At 37.0% G+C, this 25,472-nt stretch overlaps 1 protein-coding gene and 1 non-coding gene across 2 annotated transcripts in view; both read right to left on the reverse strand.

Annotated features, from left to right (window-relative positions):
* Positions 1-275: 275 nt before the first annotated feature.
* TRNAR-CCG (transfer RNA arginine (anticodon CCG)) lies at positions 276-348 on the reverse strand. The gene has a single exon. It is a non-coding gene; the product is annotated as a tRNA-Arg (tRNA).
* Positions 349-20,163: 19,815 nt separating this feature from the next.
* Positions 20,164-25,472, reverse strand: part of LOC149080082 (glycine receptor subunit alpha-2-like) — a 55,046-nt gene continuing 49,737 nt past the window's right edge. Inside the window, exon 8 of the mRNA XM_089239056.1 lies at positions 20,164-22,054. Coding sequence (XP_089095182.1) covers positions 21,875-22,054 — 180 coding nt within the window. The 3' untranslated portion in view covers positions 20,164-21,874. The remainder of the gene's footprint in view (positions 22,055-25,472) is intronic.

Raw genomic sequence — 25,472 nt, forward strand, 5'->3', positions numbered from 1 at the left:
TTACACATTAGCAGCATACAAATCACATTCGAAGTGTGCGTTATAAATAAATGCAGCAAATCATTGCCAAAGATATTTCAGTGATTTCAGGATAATTTTACATTGATTTCACCATATCTCTTTATCAGTGTTGTTGGGTAAAATTTTTATTTTCGTGACAAATTCATCTCTTTCAAAAAATTCGAAAGAATTGTTCAGCATCTCAAATCATTTTAATTGCCCTTATACTACAATCATGCATATAATTCTCGAAAAAAAAAACAAAAAAACGAAGTGGCCCTCGGCGGGACTCGAACCCGCAATCCCCGGCTCCGGAGGCCGATGCCTTATCCATTAGGCCACGAGGGCACAACGCAGAATATTACTCAAGCGGCCCGGGGGACATTATAAGTGACCCACGGCACTGCCATACATTTTTAAAATGACCCTCAGTGTTGTTTCAAATCACTTAAGTGACTTTCGGCACATTTCCAGATCAATAGAGTGACCCGCAGCACATTTCCAGACCAGTTTAGCACCCTACGGTACAGTTACAGATCCCACAACTGGCCCATGGCACATTTTCAGATCACTTGAATTACCTGCGTCGCTGTTCCAGACAACTGAAGTGTCACATGGCACATTTCCAGCTCACTCAAGTGATTCACCGTACACTTCCAGGTCACTCGAGCAGGCCGTGGGACATTTACATAACACTTACGTGGCCCGCACTCTCCTTTCACTATTGTAGACCATGGTTGAGCACCTTTTGCCTAGTATAAAAAAATACGCAAGATACTGTTATTTTACTATTTGTCAAGGGTGCTCAGCCTATGGGACAGTGCGGAACACTTGAAAACGCGTCACGGTTCGCCTAATTAAATGATCTGAAACTGTGTCGCGGGCCATTCAAGCAATCTGTAAATATGTCACTTGTGCGATCGGTGCGATGCCGCGGGTCACTGAATTTATCTGTTAATCATGGCTCCCACATGGGCGGGGCCCGAGACAATTCTCATTTTGTTTTACTTTTTCACTATATCAATTAACTATAGAAGGGCCCGTAAAAGTTTTGACCTTGGACCCCGCAAAAGAACCCAGCCTAGGGGCCTTGTTACAGGATGTGGGGGCCATATTATTAATGTGTATGAAGCGATAAGCAAATGTACCGCGGGTACATTTGGAATATGCCACGGGCAACTTAATTTATGCAATACTGCACCGCAGATATTAAGTGACCTAGAAATGTGCCGCGGCCAACGGATCACTTTTTGTGCTCTTGCTCTGGAACTATGCCGCACGTTAATCGAGTGCAAGACTACAACTGGGTGGGGGGGAGGGGAGGGGGAAGCAGGCTCTGGACCAGTGGGGGCACAAATTTCACCCTTCAACCTGTCCTTCAACATTATAAGGGGGTGCCAAAATGTATAATTTCACCGGCTGACCAAACATCTACTTGCTTGTGACTCTCCCCAAGTGATATGTAAACGTGCCACGGATGACTTTGAGAATGTGTCCCACGGGTTACTTAAGTGATCTGGGAATATTCATCCATTTTTCAGTTCATTTTTACAAAATTAGGTTTGAGGTCGCGGGTCACATAAGATGACTCTGAGGGTCACATTTGGCCCGCGGGTCTTGGGTAGAACATGTATGATTTGAGCGACTTCGATATTTCTCTCCTATTTGTGTACCTAAAAGTCATTCACAGATGGCAGCAGTTCATTCAATGTTCCAAAATGCCAAACAATAATATTCTGTTTTTTTAGAAATACAGATCCACTTCAGGTGACCATATGACCCGTACTTTACAAAGCAATTGATCCCGTATTTTCACATATTTTTGACCGTCTGGACTTTTTTTCTAGAAATAACTTTCCCGTTTTTTAAAAACGAAGCTTAATTTATTTTTATTTCTTATTGAGGGTACTTTATCATTTTCTTTGTACTGTCTCTCTCAAATGTTAAGTGTTCCTTTACAGAACATTATTCCCGTATTCTTCCATAGTTCTGCTCTTTCAGTAGGGTGACCATGCGTCCAGTATCTCTCGGAACAGTCCCGGTTTTTTCTGTTTTTGAGTTGTCCAAACTTTTTTGCGAAAATTTCCCGGTTTTCACGTATTTTGAACAAAGTTCTAATTTTACTTTTCATTCTTCAAACGAACACAATTACAATTATATTTCCAACTCAGAAATTAATTACGACTACAAACATGAAAATTCATCTCACACATTTGTCTTTTTTTTAATTTACCGTAATTTGAAGATGCGCTCAATTTACAGTGACGATTTTTCTGTGATTTTATCACCAGTTAGCAACTTTCCTTACTTTTGGCGTCATTATTTTTCGATAATTGGCAATAGCCCATATTTTCCCGTATTTCGAAGATCAAATGCCGGATTTTTCTCCAGCAAATATGGACAATCTACCTATGAAAATGCAATGTAAGAGTGCAATGTAAGAGGAGGATGACCATATATCCCGCATATCCTGGGACAGTCCCGGTATATACTGTTTTTCCAGCCCTTCCAACTTTTTTGCAAAAAATGTCCCAGTTTTACCCGGTTTTGGAGTTCACTTGAATTCGTTACTTCCATCAAGCACGTTGATACAGGTAATTTTCATTATTCAATAACTATGAGTTTCACGAGTTGGCATTATTTTTAATGTCAATATATTTTTAATATTTAATATATATATTTGTATTTTCTTTGAATATTACACGTTTTGTATAACACTTGTGTCTTACTAACACACTAGTTCGAGAGTTCCAGAGATTGCGTTTAAGTTCTGCTTTTTCTGCTGGCACGAGGGAGGCTGACCTTTAGTTTGCCAATAGTCTAGTAAGTATTTTTCAAGCATCCAAAAATGTCAAAAAACGTATATGCAGTTTCAAGGATATGTGCTCCATCATGGATTTTATTAAACTGGACGGCACGAGTAAAAAAGTTGAGTCGATTTTTGGGAAAATATATTAGGAATACTTGAATCACCAGAAACGAACTTATTTTCAAAGTTTTGAGTGTGGGGGAGTTCCGAAACAGTGTTTGGAGTGTTTTTTGAATATTTTGTGCCATAATTGGCAATTTCGCAGTGATTTGTTAACTGTTTGTCTATTAATGGGTGACGTACATTATTTTCGAATCGAGTTTCCCCGTATTTTTCACGAGAAAATATGGTAGGAATGCGTTTTGGGTATAAGTACCATTGAGAAGATAACTACAATGGCAATATTTGTCTTCCCTCTGTCTTCGACAGATGGCGCCTTAAGGAAACGGAATTTTCATCATTTTTTCGAAGATAAAGTAGTTTTTCTACTTACGTTACAAATATCACCGTTTCGCAGCCTTTCAGAAACCAAGGACCAGTAAAATGTCTGAAACAATTCGACGGGCCACAAACTTGCAGCATTATGGTGTCCCGTATTTTACGGGACTCAGACGGACAGATTTTCGGTTGTTCCGACTATTTTATACAGTCTTCCCGTTTTTTTTAAAGAAGCTTATTTGTAATTACAATGTTTTCTAAACCCGTGAATGACAAAATTTTTATAGTTTATTAATTATTGTTATATTGTTATTAATTTTATTGTTATATTGTTATTAATTTTATTGTTATATTGTTATATACATATACAGTCAAACCTCGTTAATGAGTCACTCTTGGGAGAGCAAAAATATGACTTAGTAAGCGGAGTGACTCGTTAAGCGGAGTAAGCCATAGCTGTGCCAATTCCTGCCTGAGGACAATTGGGACTTCCAAAAAGTGACCCGGCAAGCGGAGTGACGTGTTAACCGGGTGACGCAATAACGAGGTTTGACTGTATATGATAAATATTGCTACATTTCAATTCACAGCAATTTCCAGTAGACCTTCTTTTCTTAAGCATTCGTAATATTTTAGCAAGAATTGTTGATTTTACAGACTTATGGCAACGTTTTTGGTGACAGTTGACGATCGATGTACCGTATTTTGCGTTATTAAGGATCTTTGCTTCTCATATTTTATTCAAAAAAATGTGATCACAAAGTCATGACGAATATTGTTTTCGAGAAATACATCTTTGTCCACTGTCATTCGCAGCCGCCCTATATTTCAGGAATTTTCACAATTTTGTAAATTGCATTTTTTGGCTAAAATTATTGATATCCCGTATTTAGGGTCGCAGTTGCCCTCATTTTCCTCGATGAAATATGGTGATTTCAAGTAGAAAGCTGTAATTTTTATTTGAACTCATTGGAATATTACTGATATAAATTACAACAATTTTACAACTGATTTGGAAAGAAATTATCAAGTCTGCCATAAAAAGGAGGACGGTTGGTAATTTTAAAAAAAAACCGGTCGGACCTAATTCAGGCCAAAGCTCACAATTGCTGACACCGCCACCAGATGGCGACTTATTCGGATAAGTGAGAGTACGTGGGTTCGATTCCCCGCATGGCACGTGAATATTTCCCTCTTTCCTAAATATATCTTCGCATCATCCGGCTGTGTGTTCTAGTAGTTTCTTTACTAAAAAGTAGTTTTCTTTTACTAAATAAAGTGTTTCGGACCTACGTCCAGCTTTTAAAAAGATTTTGTTTTTTTAGTCTAGAGCGGCGGTTCTGATCTTTTTTTGACTCGCGGACGCCTTTTTAGTACCTATTTTTCATGGCGGGGCCCCGTAGGCCTCGTTTTTTATTTATTTATAAAATTTACTGAATCGTTCTATTTTCCTCGAGTGGCCGCGGAGCACCAGTTGAGAGCCACTGGTCTAGAGTCCTTTCACCGTTCTCAATTATAAGATAACTCAATTTACATTTCAGCTCTTGTTGATGAGTCATCATTACTGACATTTACCATGTAAAGAGAAAATGTTAAAGGGGCGAGACTTTTAATTAAAAATAATTTTATAGCCGTTTCTGGAGACCAGAGATCGGACAAGTAAGAAGCCCAATTCTTAACTTGCCTTCATTTGACCGTTCCAGAAAAATTACTAGATGAGGGCATTAAAACGCACACTTGCCTCTTGTGATAGAGTACATTCTTGTTCCTGCCATTACTGTCCCTGCCCTCTCTGTCTCCCTCAAGTTTTTTCAACATCTTTGTCGGCAAGGTATGGCTCAAAACCACTGTCATTTGCAGAGCCGTATTTACAGATGGGATTTGACGGGGTATAAGCCCAGGGCGGTAAATTCGAGAAATAAGTGGTCAAGAACATTAGTATAATGGGGGGGGGGGGGAAAGGCGACAAAATTTACAAAACTATAAATCCGCCTCTGCCCAGAGAGGGGGACTGAGTATGCGACTGACCAAACGAGTAACATAGAGTTTGCTAGCATATGAGTGACCAAAAAAAGTGATGTAGAGTCTGCAAGCCCGTGAGTGACCAAAACGGCGCGCCAGCATGAGAGTTACCAAAAAGTGACCTAGAAGGCAAGGGACCTGGTCAAGAGGGAGAAAGTGAAGAAAAAGTAGCGAAGAGAAACAAAGACACGTTTATATACAGCCTGAACAGGCAAATTTAAGAAATAAATGGTCAAGAAAATTAGAAAAGGATGAGAGAAGCGCCGCAAAATATTTGTAGCCCGCAGTCAGCAAAGCCATAAATTTGCCTCTGGTCATGGGAATTATTAGTAAAGGGGGTTTATAAAAAAAACTGCGTGGGAGGGAGGGGGTGTCTAACTAAAACCCAAGCTGCCGCCCCTTACAATCTGCCACACGGGTGCACCGCACCCCTGGCACCCTTGCTCAAGCCTCCCCTGAATACAACATTATGTACCGTTTTTTCTTTGTTGTTGCATTGTATTTTGATAAAAAGCGAGTCGAAGCATTTTGAAATATTAAATGAGGCAGAAAATTTCTCAGTATACATAAACAATACAGAGTATTATGCTTGTTTAAATTTTTTTTTTTTTTGTCTGAAGCCGCTGCTTATCACATTTAACAGGCAGCTGTGAACGATTAAACTTATTTAGTCGATTTGATTCAACATCTTACGCTTTGACAATAACAAAGATTTTTGAAATGAAGCTTCTATATATACGGAGATTTTGCAGAGTAAACACATTCAGAGAAGAAGCAGAGGCGTATTTATGGTTTTGTCGCCTGTGGGCTATAAAAATTTCGCCGCCCTTCTCCCATTCAAGTCTAATTTTATTGACTAAAATTCGCAGTCTTGCGCTGTAACCATCTTGGTTACCCCGTCCCTGCAAATACACCTCTGTCTGTTGGTCGCTCTTATGGTCGCTTCACATGCTCACACACGTTCTAGGCTACCCTTTTGGTTGCTCATTGACACGTAGTCTCTCGCTCTCTAGTTCACTCTTTTGGTTATTTACATACTTACCTACTCTTTTTGTCACTCACTGACCTGGTCCCTTGATCTCAAGCTTAGACACTCTTTCGGTCGGTAACTTACCTCGTACCTCGCTCTCTTGGTCACTGGCAGATTCTTTGTTCTATTGGTCACTCTTTTGGTCCCTCACGTGCGTGCGTACTCTTTTGGTCCCTCACGTGCGTGCGTACTCCTTTGTTCACTGACATGCTTGCAAACACAGTACGTCACTCTTTTCGTCACTCACTGACCTAGTGTCAAGCTCTCTAGGAAGAGGCAGACTTATGGTTTTTATCGCTTGTCGGCTACTAAAGCAACCAATTTCTCTAATTATTACTGAAATGTCATGATTGAATAATTGTACCGTTGTGGGGCTTGTTGCTCTCTGTGGCGAGACCTTTTAACGGGGAAATCGGCCCGCATTTGCGCCTTGAAGTTGGGAACCAACTTCGTCGCTTGTCGGCTATAAAACTTTTTAACACGATCCTCCAATTCTAATAATTTTCTTTACTGCTCATTCTTCAAGTTTGCCGCCCCTCGAACTTGCCACGTTGGACTTTAGCTTGTCAAGCCCCCCCCCCCCCCTAAGTACGCATCTGAGCACAAAGTCAAAATGTAAACAAATATGGAAATATTTTGGTAACCGTCTTTTTCCTTCACTTGAGGGAAAAAGGTTGGTAGGGGGATGGAAAAAAATTGAATCAAAGAAACAAAATACGGTATTCGGAATTCCACGTAAACGAACTTATTCTGAAAATATTTTCCAACTTGGGGATCCGTCTCTCCTCGCTTTTAATGAATCGTGCCTACTCCATCGCCTGGACAAGGGCCGTAACTGGGGGGGGGGGAAATCTCGTGGCCTGGGCGCTAGACCCGAAGGGGCGCAAATTTCATTTTAATTACAAGGGGGCGTCAAAGTGCGTGCTTGCCCCGGGTGACCAAGCATCTAGTTACGGCCCTGGCCTGGAGCAAAAAAACGTTTATTTCTATACCCTCACAAGTTTTTATCTTTTGGAAGTGGTTTTTTTTTTCTCTTTGCCGAAGGAATCAGCACTGAGTGTTGTTCGCATCCTCTTGGTGAGAAAATGATTCACGAAACCTAAAAAGGAGGACAAAAGGACGAATTTTCTAAAACGTCGGAGGACGCTTGAAATGGCTCCAAAAAAAGGAGGACGGATGGTAATGCTATTTGTAGTAAATAAAAAATGAGCGCGCGCGCACACACACACACAAATCCACTTTCTCACAATATAATTCGAATACTTCATGTGTCGCCATCTATATTCGATTGATATGAAATAAAGCTATATACAATCAAAGAAATAATTTAATTAGGAAAAATCGCAAAGTCATCATTCGAGTAATACCGAATATTAATGGTTTTTCCTTTAATTATCGTATTGAATTTTTTTAATTACTTCCGTAATTTTTTAATTTTTCAAAAATCTAGATAATTAGATAACTTCTGAAAGAAACTGAAATTTATCGAAATATGAAGCCATGATAGTTCTTGCAGAGCTTTTATTCAAATATTTTTTTTTTGGAAAAAAATCCTCCGTTTAACTTATCAAAATTTTTTGATAAAAAAAACATTATTAGTAGAGTTGAACGTTTTAAAATATACGGGGGTGCATAGCTAACTCCTCTCGCCGCAAATTATTGGCAAACAGTTGATCCTGGAGGCATATGCATTTCTAATTAGAAAAAGTATCCATATAACGTGTATAATTCAGGGACGTCATTCATTTTCCAAGGGATTGTATAGTTATTAAAATACAAAAAATTAACTTTCTATGCGGACACCCTGTCCTCAAAAATCCAATTAGAAATGTGTTGCACTATCTCTGTGTACCCTGTATGCCAGTGGTTCTCAAAGTTTTTTGAGCCCTTTTTGATTCGAAGAACCCTTTCTTTTTAGAATAATTTTTGTGACGAAACTCTATGGGCCTCTTTTTTTATTTATTTATCAAATTTACTAATTTATTTCACTTTTCTCCAGTGGCCGTGGAGCCTGGGAAGTGCACACGGAGCCCCGGTTGAGAATCGCTGCTGTATGCTATGCACCCAGAGGCGCATTTATGGGCTACACGAAATCTGCCACACTTCTCCCGTTCTAGTCAAATTTTTTTGACCACTCTTTCCTCGAATTCGCCACCCTGTGCTATAACCCATATGCCCCCCCCCCCCACTCCTGCAAGTATATCTATGTTCCTAAGTCACTCTTTTGGTGCTCGCTCCCATGCTCACACGCTCTCTAAGTCACTCTTTTAGTCTTTCACATGCTTGCACACCGTTTCGGTCACTAACATGCTTGCACACCGTTTCGGTCACTAACATGCTTGCGCACCGTTTCGGTCACTCCCATTGTTTTCCGTTGCTCACATACTTTCATACGCTTTAGGTCACTCTTTTGTTATTCACTGACATGGTTCCTTACTTCACGGGTGACTATTTTGATCATTTACACGTTTGCACATTTTCTAGGTCACTATTTTGGTCATTCACAAGCTTGCTTATGCTCTAGATCAGTGGTTCTCAACATTTGGAATCCCGCAGCCTGGTTGATTTCTGTTTTGTCAGTTGAAGACCTGGTCACGCACATGACTAATGACCAACTAATAGAGAAAAAGGAAACACACGATCCAGTTTGACTAACTTCAGAGCCGGGTACCGGGTCACGGCCCAGCTGTTGAGAAACACTGCTCTATCTCACTGTTTTGGTAATTCACATGCTTTCACACACTCTAGGTCACTCACTACAGGATCTGTTCCATCAGTCTGTAGGTAATTCTTTTGGTTATTGACATGCTTGCAAACCCTGTAGGTCACACTTTTGCTCACTCACCGACCTAGTCTCTAGCTGTCTGCGCAGAAGCGGATTTATTGAGGGTTATACAAATTTTACCACCCTTCTCCCATTCTATTAATTTTCTTTCCCACTCATTCCTCAAATCTGCCACCCCCCTGAAATCGCCCTTCTGGGCTATAGCCTACTATAAGCCCCCCCCCCCCCGTAAATACGCCCCTGTATGCACTCGAGAGTCTGCCAAAGCCTCTACTTTATGGATCAGACAACTATACTACGATTTTTAGCGGGCGGAATTTCTACTTGATAAATTGATTTTGTAGTATACGCATTGCTTAAAACACACCAAGAATGAAGGTTCAATTCCCATTGCTGTGTGTGAAATAGAGCCCTCCCAACTTCTTTACAAAGCTTCAGATTTTCTATTTCTAGAGCCCTCTTCGAGAAAAACCATGGGTTTTATCTGAACTTTAACGTCGGCCAACGACGGTATAAATAGCCTTGACATACATAAAAAAGGCACGAAAAATATCCAGCACCGGCGTTTTTCTTTCTTTTATAAATTAGAAAACCTTGCACAAGTCTGGATTGTTTCATTTTCATTGCGTTGGTACTATTGAATTAAGTCCATTTTAGCCGATTATTTTTCGTAAGTAATGGTAACGTATTAACTATTACACAATAGATTTTTGGACCGAAGAATCTTATGGACACAACGTCAAAACTCGTATTTAAGCATTATTTTTTCCTAGTTTTTTTTGTGTTTTTCGCTCAATTACAAATACCAACCTTTCGAATATTTTTGGGTTTATCTACAAGGCTGGAAAAATCTCCAAAAATTTACAAATTCAGTCGCGCATTTGACTGGAAGATGCCTGAGAGAGAATCGATATTTTTACTTTGCAATGAAAATAGTACGAATATTATTACTTACTTCAAAAAATTAGTTTTCAAAGAGTACTTATTTACATATACAGGGTGACGCAAATAAAAATAAGCAATTATTTGTATATACAAGGTACATGTAAAAACAGCATTAAATGCGGGTAAGACGGCTTACCCGCATTTAATGGCATTTTCCCCAATTATCCTCCGTTTTTTTGAATTCGAATATCTCAGCGAATATCATACTTAGAAACGTGGAAAAGTTTGCTGGTATCAGGGCAGACAATGCTACAACTTTCCAATTGGGTTTTTTGGGCACACGCAGACGGTATAAAAAGTTTTTTTTTTGTTTTTTTTTTAATTTAATAACTATACGACATGAATGACATATCTGAGTACTGCCCATTATTTGGATACTTTTTCTAATTGGAAGCATGTCTCTAGGTCGACGGTTCGTAAATAAAATGTCGTGCACCCTGTTATCTATGCACCCTGTATATAAAAAAATGTGAAGTGATAAATTTTTTTTCAACTGGAAATTTCGGAGAAAGAAATATAAAAATTCAAAAACAATCCAATGACAATTAAAATTCTGTGAATTAATCAACCCGCTAATTATAATTTCTTCAGTATTGGTGTCTTAACAGAATTCGTATAACTGCCGTTCACTTGGAATCATAGCCGATTTATGGCATACCCATGGCTCCCACGGCTCCAGCCCGGGATGAGTGCCACTATTATTATATTTCACCCATATATTGATTATAGGGCTATGAACCCAGTTGCAGGATTTGAGGCTATAGCCAGGTCGCAAAATATTATCGGCTGTAAAAATGCGTGTGTCCAAATGCTTTAACTATATATTTCACCATGACTGCTCTTTCCTGTGGAATTTCACGCATATGTCTAGGCACACATGTATCGTTGCCGATGAAAAAAAATTAACATAAAAAAAGTTTACATTTCGGATTTTTTTTTATATTCCCACGTCGGGCATGCAGTGCATGCCCGGTCAAGTGCATTGCCGCTGTGGTGGTCGAGTGGTTATAGTGACGGACTCGCGATGCGAGGATCCGGGTTCGAACCCCACAGTGGTGGTCGGCTGAAGTTGGTTTTCTGTGGTTCCCAACTTCAAGGCGCAAATGCGAGCCGATCTCCCCGTTAAAAAGTCTCGCCACAGATAGCAACAGTCCTACAACGATAAATCATTCAATCATAACACTTCACTCATAGTTAGAAAAACTGGTGGCAGATGGCAGCACTACACATAACAAGTATTACAGAGAAACAAAAAACTTCACGTTAGGTTTCACTACACGCACATTCCCGCATGTACCGATTCGTTGGGGGTTCCGGGGGGTGGGCGGGATGCATGTGTGGTGTAGCAGTAGTAGGTAGGGCCTCCAAAAATGGCTCGGGGATCCATGACGTTCTTAAGTCAGCCACCTCGTTGGGCAGTTTGCCTGTTGTGGCGTTGTATTTGTATAAAACTTTTACATAACCTGGGCATTAGGGGAAATAGATTTCTCCAGTCCTGATATATCAAGGATTTATAAGTATTCATTGAAAAATAACTGTCCTCTTCGGTGTTATCGAAAAACAATTCTCATTTCTACTAACGGCGAGTAATCCGTGAAAATCGCAGATTTTTTTAGAAAAAGCTTTTTTTAGTAAAAAGTCTTAAACACCAGCCTCACTTAATTTTTTTCAAATGTGTACTCACACATTGCCATTTAACATTGAAACTCATCTAAACTGACAGGATAAGAAAAAAAAAACTTCAGGATTTCCTGTACTTTTGACGTACTTAAAGATAGGCTTATACCTCCTGACACATAAAACGCTCTCTAGATAGAACTTGACGTAAGACGATTCGCTTTTAACTGGGTACTTTGCCTTAAGAGAAAAAAAAAAAACCAGACGTGATAGTAGTTGGTAAATCTCATAAGTAAACAGTGATTGATCACATTGCTCATGAATATCCCTTTTAACTGTTGTAATCCTATTGGTTTGTAAACTTACGTTGTGTAATGTATTTTATCAATTATAAACTGTTATAGGTTTTGATATCTTACGATAAAGATTTTTCTTACATCATCATGTATTCAGTGTCGTATTTACAGGAGGGGAGGGACTCAGTGGTCCATAGCCCAGGGACCACCATATATGAAAGTTCAGAGGGTGGCAAATTTGAGGAATGAACGGCCAAGAAAATTAGTAGAATGGGAGAAGGGTATCAAAATTTGTATAGCACATTATAAATTTGCCTTTTCGAGGGACTAGGTCAGTGAGTGACTAAACTTTTTTACCTAGAGAGTTTGCAAGTGCGTGAGTGAACGAAAGAGTGACTTACAGAGAGCGTACAAGCGTGTGGATGACTAAAAGAGTTACCTAGAGCATGTGGAAGAATGTGAATGATCAGAAGAGTTACCTAGAGAAAGTGCAAGCATGTGAATGATCAGAAGAGTTACCTGGAAAATGAAAGATCAGGTCAGTGGGAGATCAAATTAGTGGCCGCGAGCGCGTACACGCATGTGAATTACGAAAAGAGTGATCTAGAGCGTGAGGGAAAATGTAAATGATCAAAATATTTACCTAGTGAGTGTGCACGCATGTGAATGACCAAAAGACTAATAAAGATAGTGTGTGACCATGGGAGAGACCAAAGGAGTACGCAAGCGAGTGATTAAAAGAGTGACTTAGAGATACATCCATATTTACAAGAAAAAGGGGGGAGTTGTATCACAGGGCGGCGAATTCGAAAATATGAGATCAGGAAAATTAGACTAGAATGAGAGGAGGGCGACAAAACCGTAAATCCGCCTCTCCATATATTGTTTTATCACACAAATATAAGCAACTTCTGAACTTAATATGTTCGGTGGTTTTAAGCTCGAACCATTCATTTGCAGTGAAAAGCGAATGAATGTCGATCGAAATGATATATTTATTTACAGCTGTTCCACTGAGAAACTAAATGTTTATGAATTTTTCGGCATATTGACTTTTTTTATTAATTACGCGAGAAATTTTGTTTTTTTTTCTCGATTAATATTTGAAAATTAATCGTAAAAGATTTTAATACGCTTCCTACCTTTACTTGACTCTAATCAAAGAATTCCACTTTCCAAAATTCGTTAATTATCACAATTCCGTGGTTGTTGAAATGAAAGAATTTACGATGATCGGGATATATATGAGGAAAAATGATACGTAATCTTGTTGCAAATACATTTTTCGAAAACATTTATTTGATATCTTCCAAATACAAATACTCATAATAAATAAATATGTCTCATATTTCTAAAATACAGTTACTCATTAAAAGTGCAATTATAAAAACTGTATATACAGGATAAAATATAATACGCTGACCATAAAAAATATTTACGGTCGTCTTATCTAAGAATGGATAGTTTTTGGATATACCCCAATATGTTTATCGTACTTCTTTTCAAACGTGCCAATTGTGTTAGAATTCACTACCCCTGAGGGTAAGCTATTCCATTTATTCGCAACCCTATTAGAAAAAAATTCCCTGCGACATCACGACCTTGACTTGTCTCTTACCAATCGATCATGGTGTTCCCTTGTCGAAGCAGTCGATTGACGGCGTATTAATATTTCATGGCTCCTCCTATACATACCATTCAAAATGTTAAACACTTTGATCATATCCCCGACAACCTGCTTTCTTCTAACGTAAATATACACTGAAGTGCCAAAAATGATGGGATACCTCTTAATATTGCTGCACTTCGCCGGGTAAAAGGATGTCCCACACGATATTAAGAGCTACCAGATGCCAGATGACTTCAGTGTTGACGTGACGAAATTCATGGGATGCTTCTTAATATCGTGCAGGACCTCCTTTTACCCAGCGGAGTGCAGCAATATTAAGAGGTATCCCATCACTTTTGGCACTTCAGTGTATTCTAAACATGAAGTCCCTCTTCATAACTCAAACCCCGTGTGCCAACAAGGACACGGTAACTCTTTTCTGGACCCACTCAACCAAGTCTACGTCTCTCTGTAGGTATGGTCTCCAAAATCTTACGGCGTACTCTAATCCAGGACGAACTAAAACGGAAGAATATCTTTAGGAGAACGCGAAGAGGCTTTTTTAAGAATGAAACCCTCCCCAGATCTCCAAGCATTCTAGTTGCTTTTTTTGACCACCGCTGAACAGTGTTCAGAAAACCTAAGCTGCTCATCAATACCCGAGATCAGTGATAGTATTTGCATCCGGAATAATACCACTCAAATCATGAGTGAAACGTGGGTTGTTCGAACCAAAATGAGTGAGCATGCACTTGTCAACGCTAACATAGTGATTTTATATGTGTATATATATATATACATATAAAATCACTGTTTTATCACTGTCTTGACAAGTTTTTTAAAAGTTGCTTAAAAGTTGGCACAAATAGAATAAATCCAACCGCGCACGCGCGTTTTATTTTCTTATTCACAATAAATAAAAATCACATTTTTTGACAATTACAGAATCAAAATTTTATTTTTGCAACTTTGAATTTAATTTACGTCTCGCAATTTGTGAGCCACTCTTTCAATCATCATTGGCAATAATTGCTGAGAATTTCAAAGCAAAAATATCTCCTTTAACATCTCATTTAAAAATATGAATTTTTTTGTAAATGACTTGTCAGAGTTTCATCTCTATTTCACTAACTGGAAGTTTAAGCACACAGGGTCTACGCGAAAAGTTAATTTTTATATTATTTTGACGTATAGGACTCCTTGGGAAATTTAAGACATGTTGATTAGCCGCACGTCATTTGAAAACTTTTCGTAAATGAAAGTTTGTATCTAAAGTCAACGGTTGCAGAGATATCCACTGTGCAAACAATTTGAGACAGCCTGTATAGCATTGGGTGCAACAAAGTGAAACTTGGATATCCGTAATAAATATATCCGAGAAATTGTCGGATTTAATTTGATAAATATGAAAAGAGAACGGAAAGGGAAAATATATTTTCAAATCGAAAGAACTGGCAGTATTCCAGTGAACGTTAAAAAAGGTTTATTGAAAATCCGATTAGATTAAGATAACACACACATATAATTAATAACAGAATTTTTGCAAAGAACTGGAATTGACGAAAAATCCCAATTCAACTTCCAATTATTTCTCGAGTGCAACTTTCATTTTAAGTACAGACGTTCACTATTTTCAAGTCAATTATCGGCCAAAGAATAGAGATGATTCCCGTGAACGGCGAGAGGACTTAATTTGTGAATTAAAACTGTTAAAGCTCAGCTCACGTAAGCCTACTATCATTTTATTAAAATTGAATGATCATTTCAATAAAGAGCTTTGAGTACATTTTGTTAAATAAGCGAATTTGTTATAAAGGAAATTATTGCAGGTATTACTGTATTACTGTCTTTTCTTGCATTGGGTGCTTTGTTTTCATCTAAAAGCTGATCAAAGTAAGTTTAAGCCAACCTTAGACAAAGTAGGATTGATGGTAAGCCATCACTTTGCACAAAAGTAAATTGAATTTCGTCGAAGCTGTAAGAATCTCTTTAGGTCTTAGAAAATTCATTTTACTATCAAGTTATGCATGTATGCCACTCGTAAATAGAATTTATACGCCTTGGTAATTCTATTCGATCAAGCATCTCTACAACGTATTCGCTAATCTGCTTTGTGTACTTTAATTTAATTCACTGCTGCTAAACTTCTTTCATTGTGTCTCTTGTTTATTTTCTTCTCCTTTTTTCGCAAAAAATACAGTAAAGTGAGAGATTTTTCTTTATTCCCTCATGGTTAAATGGCGAGTACTGTATCAGTGAAAGACCTTGTTCTAATAACATTTTTAAAGCTAAAAGAAAAGAGATTGCTGATGTAAAAAATTAAATTTACTTTGATCAATTTTCCGATGTTTTTAACAGCATTGAACACAGTAAAAATGAATAAAAGTGAAAATATATATTAAGTGTATACTCAAAAATAATCATCAATAACAGCATGGAAGAATTAAAGTACCTATTTTTTCTATTATGCTGTTATAATACAGTATAATATAATTTTGATATTAATATATTTTGATATTTCTAATTATAATATAATTTTGAAAAAATTAGAAAAAACACACACGAGATCCTTTTAGTTATATATATAATTTTTTTCTGATAGATCGTATGAACATATTAGATTTTATGCACTTAACTATTGATCTTTAATATATTCATGTTTTCAGGAACAATATTTAGTGTAAATGCGAAAAAAAATGTCTACGTCGGGAGAAAAGGGATAGTCTAGAAATCGATCGCCATACGTGATGCATAGATAAAAATGCAAATTGTATGAAAAGCGTATAAAAATATGGTGATGGTGAAAAAAAAGATCACGTGAATCTGAACCATGTTCAAAGCATATTATGCAAATTAAGATTACTTTGTAATTTCTTTTTCGCCCTATATTTGTTCTTTTTCTTCTGAATAGAATATAATAGAATGTATTTCGGCGTAAGTTTTGGTGTTATTTTTTCTTATTATGAGTCGATTTTCTCTTCAAACTTGCGAAGCTTTTAGCTGCAATCCTTTACGATACTTTATTTAATTTTTTCGGCTGAATCACGATCAGTCATTCAAAAGTTAGATTGAATAGTTATTTGCACTGTTTTTAGTTTTATCACGCTTATTTTATGAACATCAATTGATGCTAGATCTAAATCAAAAGACCAAAACATACAATTAACCAGGGGAGCGCAACCTATTTAGTTATACGGCATTTCTGCCGCTCGTGAACTAGAAACTTGTATATATATAGGGTATCCATATAACCTGCATTTTACGGGACATTCCCGTAATTTTGGCCGTACCAACTTCTTTATAAATAGACCCTTATTTTCAACGAGGCTTGTTTGAATTTTTATTCTCCACTGAAATCAAGAATTGAAAATTATTTTCATTACTTAAAAATTATATTATGATAATTATGAATCTATCATAATTAGCTATGATCGATTCATCTCACATTTTGTCAAACATATACGTTTTTTCTTATGAATTACATTTTTACCCATTGTGCAACTTGCAGTAGCTCTCTAATTCTCACCTTTCGGGATTTTTCAACAATTTTAGCTATAGTTAGCCACTTTACTTTCCTCTGACATTTTCTACTGTAATTGGCAACTTCACTTGTTTGACAATTTTTTGGCGATAGTTAGCGACATTCCGTATTTTAATCAAGGAAATATAGTCAACCATGGTATAGTTATCGTGTTGTGTGTATCGATACTTTTCTACCGGAACACCTTTCACGGGCCAAATGCAACCCCTTTGCGGGCAGGAATTGGCCCGCTGGCCAGAGGCGGTGTTAGAGTCTTTAAAACAGATTAACACAAAAACAACCCAATAAAAATCCAATGAGGGGAAAAAGTTACTTTCGACTAATTACCATCTTACCAGTTGTAGTCAACATGAAAAAAAGAGATTTATTGCTAATAGATTTTATCATTTAGCTTCCGATTTTTCTCAATTGCGTCAATGCCAATAGTTGAACTTCCGACAAAGAATATGAAATAAGAAAAATAGCGTCAAAGGTTTTTTTTTTGTGTGCGTTTTTTAGAAAGAATTAATCTTTCCACACAAATGATCGGAATTTCGATCGTTTTCCAGTTTTCATTGTTCGAAATTCTCAATCTCTCCTCTCATTCATCTCGACTTGGATATTCTCGATATTGAACTTTATTCCATTCCTTATTCGTCATTCACATGTTGGAGAAGAGAAGCTCTTAAGAAGAAAATATATAAATCATACAGTGCCACGCTAGAGGGAGAATTTGTTGTTGTTCTAAAGACATAATTGCGGTTCACATTATTTTTGCATTACTTTCGAGGCCGTCTTTATTGCTTCTGCGAGTGACGTCAAATGAAAATATTCGAAGGAACCACGGGATGAAAGAGAAGAGGATTTTATTTAATGCTGGTGGGAAATGCGGTCCTACTAACTTAAAAGACAGAAAACTTAGAGGTTTTCAGATTATCAATTATACAGGGTCTCCTGTAAGTGCTAGCACGGCCTTTATCACATCAACCGTCCATCGTAGAGGTATGATTCTAATTAAAAAAAATGTTCAACAGGCGTTCAAAAATTACCCTGTGCCAGTTTCGAGAGTGAAAATACAATGTGCAACAAAATAAAACAATCTAAATATTTTATACACGGTCCCCCTGTGCTCTAACTTCTAATTAGAAATTTGTTCCCTGTCTCTCCTGATGCCAACAAAAAAATCCATGTTTCTAGGTGAGATATTCACAGAGATATTCGAATTCGAAAGACGTAGGAAATTTGGGAAAGAACAGCGTTAAATGCGGGTAAAACTGTTTATCCGCACTTAACGCTGTCCTTTCTTTCCTAAATTTCCTCCGTTTTTCGAATTCGAATATCTCTGTGAGCATTTTTTAAATAAGAATCATGCCTCTACGATGGACGGTTGATGAGATAAGTCATGCTAGCACTTACAGGAAACCCTGTATACAGTATACAGGCTGCATCGGTACCAGGGCGTATGACATTTTACTGGTGAACCGTTGATCATAGAGGTATACTTCGAATTAGAAAAAGTATCCAAATGGCGTGTAGTACTCGGATGTCATTCATGTTGCAAGGGGTTTTATTCGTGCCAAAGTTCGAAATTCCGGCATTGGCATTCGAGTCAATGTACAACAAAATTGGCCAACTTGCCAAGCCGATTTCGGGCTTTGGTGGTAATATATATATATATATATTGAGGACTCATTATCTCTGCAAATTGTCAATCCGTAAGTCCTTAAAAAAACGGAAGTATGGGGATTACGGAATAGTCAGGTAATATGGAATACTCGGTTTTTTTTCACTTCATGTACTTTCGCCAAAAATGTAATAGCGATAAACTACATGCTTCAAAATGTCCCCATAATGCTATAGAGTCAGTGTCGCTCGGTTGTCAACGTCATCACGGCTGCTATAAGAGAACATTTGTTTTCTATAACCAGAAATTTACTCGGGTAAGTTTTCAAAAGTGTTAATTAGTCATTGGAAATGCGCCCAATAATGTGAAACGAAGTACAATGTACATCACAAGTGTTCCATTTTATTGCGTTTTTCTCATTTTTTAGCTAGCGAGTCTTCCCGATTAGATGAGATGCTATTTTCTCAAAGATGATGTGTCGTGTAATATAGATTATTATAGGTATCATCTGAGACAGAGAGAGAGAGAGAGTTGGTCTAAAAAATCTCTTCCAGGTGAAAAGTTTAGTAAGAGGAAAGATCTAGAAATAATTGTGTGTCCTGTTCACTGTGGGCCCACCTTGTAGTTTTTGGAGGGAGCAGAGAAGGACGATTGTGTGTGTGTGCATTTGTGACTCTCGTAAATAAACTATTACACCACCAACTATGGAATTTAATGATAAAAGTTTCATTTTTTATGGCCATAGACTCATTAAATCTTGTTTTTGGTCAATTCGAATCAGTTTTCTTCATTTTGAACCCTTCATTCTATATTACCCTCTAAATACGATTTTTTCAATGCCTTTTCTTCTCAGACAACATTTATTTTTAAATACGATACACTTGTCAATGCAACGACAAGAATTCAAATTTCATAGAAGTATAGATAAGTTTCAGGTTTCTATCATTCTTTAAATTGGAATAATCGAAAAAGTGAAAATGGTATTTAATGTAATATATATGTGTATTACACTTCTCTCCAATACATATATTTTTTCAAAAAAAAAGCAACACAATTTTTATGTGTTAATGTTTGCGATATCACGTCGATCACTCATAGATAATTGAGCAGTGGTTCTCAAAGTGTACGTCGCCATTCATTGTCATGCATAGGCATCGTGGTGTGCTTTTGATATTGATATGTGCCGGTTTGGTGCTTTGAAGATTAGTGTTTTTTTTCTTTGTCAAACTATCGTGGTGATATTGATATCGTTGATAGACGTTGACCACAGCAGGGGAGTCATGGGTGTCGAAAGTTTGCGAACCATTGAGTCAAAGGGTTGAAAGGTATGACACCCACGGTGTCATTTCTTTCTTTAACCGATTGTTGTACTGACTAAAAAATTGCGCTTATAGATAAGACTATGTAATTTATATAATTTAAACTAGGCAGCATTTTAGAAAAAACAAAGGAATCGGAATCGGAAACTCACCGTAAAATCTTTATTATGTGGTGCAAAACAAACATTTAAATACTTTTTACGTAAATCTCACAAATTACTACACTTATCTACTTAACAAATTTGTAGTTATGCAGTTATTGTGTTCCTGTTTTATTTACAAATACAGATTATTAGAAAAACAAAGGTAACGGATAATTAATCTTCTGAAATGTTTTATGGGTCGCATGTAGGAAGACCTCTGTTCACTTAACTATTACATATAGTCTAGTTTTACGAACATGGATTTAATTTTTCCATGAACACAAAATATATTCATTCAAACAGCGAATATAACTATCTACATACGTACGTAATCATTTTCGTGCAATCCAGTCTTCACACATAATCATAAAACAAGTTTTCTTTCATCCTGTATAAACAACACTACACGGTGATTTTTTTTTTCGGTTTTCTCAAATTTTGATGATTTTTTTTTCTTTCGTTATACACATTTCTCATAACCTTCATACTGATCATAAAAACACTTTTAATTACATGCTCGAAATTTTCAAAACTATTTCCTATGTACATCACTTATAAACATATTTACATGCGATAAAATGAACAGGGGTATCTACAGAACAATACACAAATTTCAATTTTGAATAACGCCGATGCCAGGTAGAGTGCAAGGAATGACGAATACTGTCAGTGCAACATCGAACCAACAACAGTGATTTTCGTGCAGAGAAAAAACAGAAAGAATATATTCAACAATATCAACAATAGCGAAACATTCAAATTCATAACTCTTGCATTAAACCACAGTTTTTTAGTAAATACAATACTAAAGTGCCTAATAATGACATGTATTGACGTTATGCAGAAGGAAACAAACAGTACTAAATCTACGACTGCGTTGTTAGATATATAGGGGACCCAAATATACAGGGTGCATAACTAACTCGCCTCGCCACAAATTACTAGCGAACCGTTGATCTTATTGCCAATACTTCTAATTAGAAAAAGTATCCAAATAACGCGTAAAATTCAGTTTACGTCATTCATTTTGAAAGGATTGTATAGTTATTAAAAAATAAAAATTAACTTTTTATACGGACACCGTATCCTTCAAAAACCCAATTAGAAATGTGTTGCGTTGTGTCTCCCGAGGCCAGAAAAAACTCCACGTTTCTAAGTGCAATATTCACTGAGGTATTTTTATCTCAGCGAATAGCATAAATTAACGGATAAAGCTTCTTTCCCTCACTCTCTCACTTATGCTGTTTTTCCCAACATTTCTTCCATTTTTGAACTCAAATATCTCAACGAATATTGCACTTAGAAAAGTATAATTTTTTTGCTGGCCTCAGGAAAGATAGGGCAACAACTTTTTAATAGGATTTTTTTGTGCCCAGGGTGTCCGCATAAAAAGTAATTCTTTTATTTCAATAACTATACATTCCCCTTCAATATGAATGTAGTAGGCCTATCTGAAGAGAAATTAGCTATGCACCCTGTATATTCAGCTTTTACGCTATAAACCAACCAGTTGAATTATGTAATTTAACCATAATTTATTTGCGATTAATAATTTTTCGCAAATAAATTAATAAACTTTTTTTCTCCAAAATTGGAAATTTTCGGATGTTTCTTTCTATTTGTCATTGCTAAACTTTAAATATGTGAAATGAATTTATGATAATAAAGTGCCATACAACACATACGAATGTTTAACAGGTAAACCTTTATATTAATCTTATTCAATTAGGTAGTAGGGCCAATAGAATACATTGAAAAAGAAAAACAGGATAGGAAATCCCACTCGGCAAACTTGATCAATGCGCTTTGCCGATATCTTGTGAGTTCCAGCATATGGATTCGTGGTCGAATTCTTAATTGGCTCTTCATCTTCTGATTCCGAGCGATGTTTATCGTTCTGAAATGAGGAATATTTCAGAGCGGTATAAGTAATGCTACTATCACACAACACATACGTACATTATTGATATGAATTCATTGCCAACTTTTATCGTTTGCTATAACATTCTTATCGATTGTATATAACGAACACCATCTCGAAATAACAAATTATACCGATAACTCTTCATTCATTTTTTCCCACCATGATCATTTTATGTTATTAGTTGGCTCTATTAGATTAAGAGTAAACCCATTAGCCAATTCCGAAATGACTCTACATGTACAGACAATACAACCATTGAAATATCCTTTCGAGGTCGGAATTTGGTGCGTTTTTAGATGACTGCCAAGAATCCCGCACACGTATCAAATAATTTATAAAAGCTAACCAAATAAGTATATGATATAACATTTTCTAACTATTTAAATAGAAACCTTTGAAAAAACCATCATTTATAACATTGTGATAAATATTTACTTTAATTACAATTACGATGCATAATTTCTATGCTTTGGGAATTCTTTGGAAGAAAAACAACGAGTGCAAAAAGTCACATAGTATTACCATTTTCTGCATTATAATGCGGTTTTAAAATTGACATGAAAAAAATAGTGTTACGACGATGTTAAAGAAGCCCCTCCTTACTCTTGAGATAATGTGTACATAAATTTTATTGAAAAAAGAATTTAAAAATACATGTTTTTTATAGACAAATTTCATAATTTGCCGTACCGTACATATACAGGGTGATTCAGAAAAGGTGGGGAAGACTTTAAGAGGTGATAGCACACACCGACACAAACAATTGTTATCAAAGAATGAATGGTCTAACATGAAATGCAAACGCGCCAGCGAGTTTCGAAACGGCCGCTCCGCAAACGTTAAAACGACAATCCTGTTGAAATTTATCCGGAGAACACCATGCATGCAATTGTAACCTGGGGAAGAAGAAGAAACCGAATGCGAATCTGCGTCACAGTGAATAGAAGGCGCGAACGCCAGTCGCGTGTGAGGTTATTCCATCGTGCAACCATTCTAACAGTTGAAACGTAGGGATAATGGGGAAAACCCTCGCCGTACATTCGTGCTGCCTCTGTGGTACTTTCGTTTGCTGCTCTGTAAATGAAATGTATGTCTGCTTTTTAAAGTGCGTCATTTTCCCGCACGTTACAACTGTTAGAACGGTTGCACGCTGGAATAACTTCACAGGGCTGGCATCAGCGCCTTTTATTCACTGTGACGCAGATTTTCATATGGTTTCTTCTTCTTCCCCAGGTTGCATTTGCATGCATGGTGTTCTTTTTCTCCCAATACATTTCAACAGGAATGTTGTTTTAACGTTTGCGGAGCGGCCGTTTCGAAACACGCCAGCTCGTTTGCGTTTCATGTTAGACCATGCATTCTTTGATGACAATTGTTTGTATTGGTGTGTACTATCACCTCTTAAAGTTTTTCCCATCTTTTCTGAATTACCCTGTATACACATTTTTCACGTAATGAAATGTCATTACGTGAAACATCAGGTTTTCTCGCATCGTAAGCAATCGAAATGAACTGGTACAAATATAAGCTGTACGTTTGTTTTTATTGATTCATAATATAAAATTTCCATGACTCTTGAAGACGTGTGACCCCTTTTACTTACACAATAAATCATTCATAACTTATACTGAGCTACTGTTTGAACCATCGGTCTTCAAAGAACATCCAGCAATGGGAAAACATTTTCTCTACACCAGAACTGGTTTTAACTGGAAAATATCGCGAACTGGGAAATGGAAACTTATCAGTGTCGTGACGTATCTCTGAAGTTTCAACTAATTATCATGATGTTGATTATGAATAATCAAAAGCATACAAGAAGAGACCAAAACACTCATGTATCGTACATAGCTTTATGCCTTAATATTTATATTCAACTATCTATTGAACATATTTATCACCACGGAAAATGCACCGGATCTTTCCGATATTTGCAAGAATGAATTCCCGTATGTAAACCTGTGAATAGTTGAATGTCCAGCACGATATGTAAACCATGTCTGGTAGTCTAAGCGTTTCAAAAGGAGCATCGGCGAAACATCTTTAAATTATTTGAGATTCAGTTTTCTCGTAGTTTTCACCGCGTGCTAGTGAATTAAATATGTTCTGTAAGAGACATGGAATCCATAAATAGCTGATCTTCAAACTTTGGTAAGAGTAAATTAGTGGGATCACTCGTCGAAGATGTATTATTTTCGAGATATCTCTGCTCTTGAGTCAAATGGAATGCCATATACAGGGTGAATCCGATGTATTCTGCCAAACGAAAGGGGGTGATAGACGAGACCAAGTGGATCACGAAACACCCCACCAACCTTGTCCGATTTCAAACCGTTTTCGATTTATGGTGGATAATCGATTATAGAAAAAAAATGCGTGAAGTCTTAAAAAACCAGGTTTTGTGAAGTTTCTGAGAGACGTACACTCAAACTAAGCGCACATTTGGAAAACGCAGAAAAAAATGCTATAAGGTGACATAAATTTCGTTTAAATATCTGGTTTTAATAGCGAGCTATTCGCTGAAATATTGACAAAGTTCAAAATCGAATTGTTGCCAAAATTTTTAATCGCCAATTCTGCAAACATCCTTATAGCTACAATCAATCAAATTTGCCAAAAACTTTTCTATTCCACCCGTTTCCGAAACAGCTACAATAAACCGGTTTTCAATACAAAAAACTTGGTGTTGCCATTTGATATTTTCGAAATTTTCTCACTGTAACCGTAACTGTTAGAGTGACACTGTTGTTTTCCATATCATTCTTGAGCGCATACATCAAAATACCTTATGCCAAAATTTCATTCAGTTTCTGTGAATGGTATGATAGTTAGGGGCCCATATGTCGGGATAGTTTTTTTATAATCACCCTGTATATATACATCACTGAAATCAGCGTTTGTCGAAGTAGATATTCGAAGAAAATTCGGAATTGGCGGTTACAGATTTTGGCGACAATTTGATTTTGCAGAAAAAATCCTATAAGGTGACACTTCCTCTATCTATAGGATATCCGTACTTAATGGCCAGCTGCAAGCGCTGAGAGATCGGTGAAGTGAAAAATCGAATTGTCGCCAAAACCTACTAAAATGTCTTCGACGAACGCAGATTTTAGTGATGTATTGCAAACAAACGACTGAATTTTTCCCGAACTAGATGACCAATTTAGTTTATTCTAGGCTTTTTCGAAAGCTGATTCATGAAATGGACAAGTTTTTTGGAAAATGTGACCGGTTGTAGCTAGAAGGATGTTTGCGGAACTGGCAATTAAAAAATTTGGCAACAATTCGATTTTGAACTTCGCCTATCTTTCACTGCCCTCTGTAGCTCACTATTAAACCCAGATATTTCAATGAAATTGGCATGACCTTATAGAATTTTTTCTGCGCTTTC

Source organism: Pholcus phalangioides, unplaced genomic scaffold (assembly GCF_987345545.1).
Source record: "Pholcus phalangioides strain wild (caught in Gottingen) unplaced genomic scaffold, Ppha-v1.0 ptg000011l_1, whole genome shotgun sequence".
Classification (NCBI taxonomy): Eukaryota; Metazoa; Arthropoda; class Arachnida; order Araneae; family Pholcidae; genus Pholcus; species Pholcus phalangioides.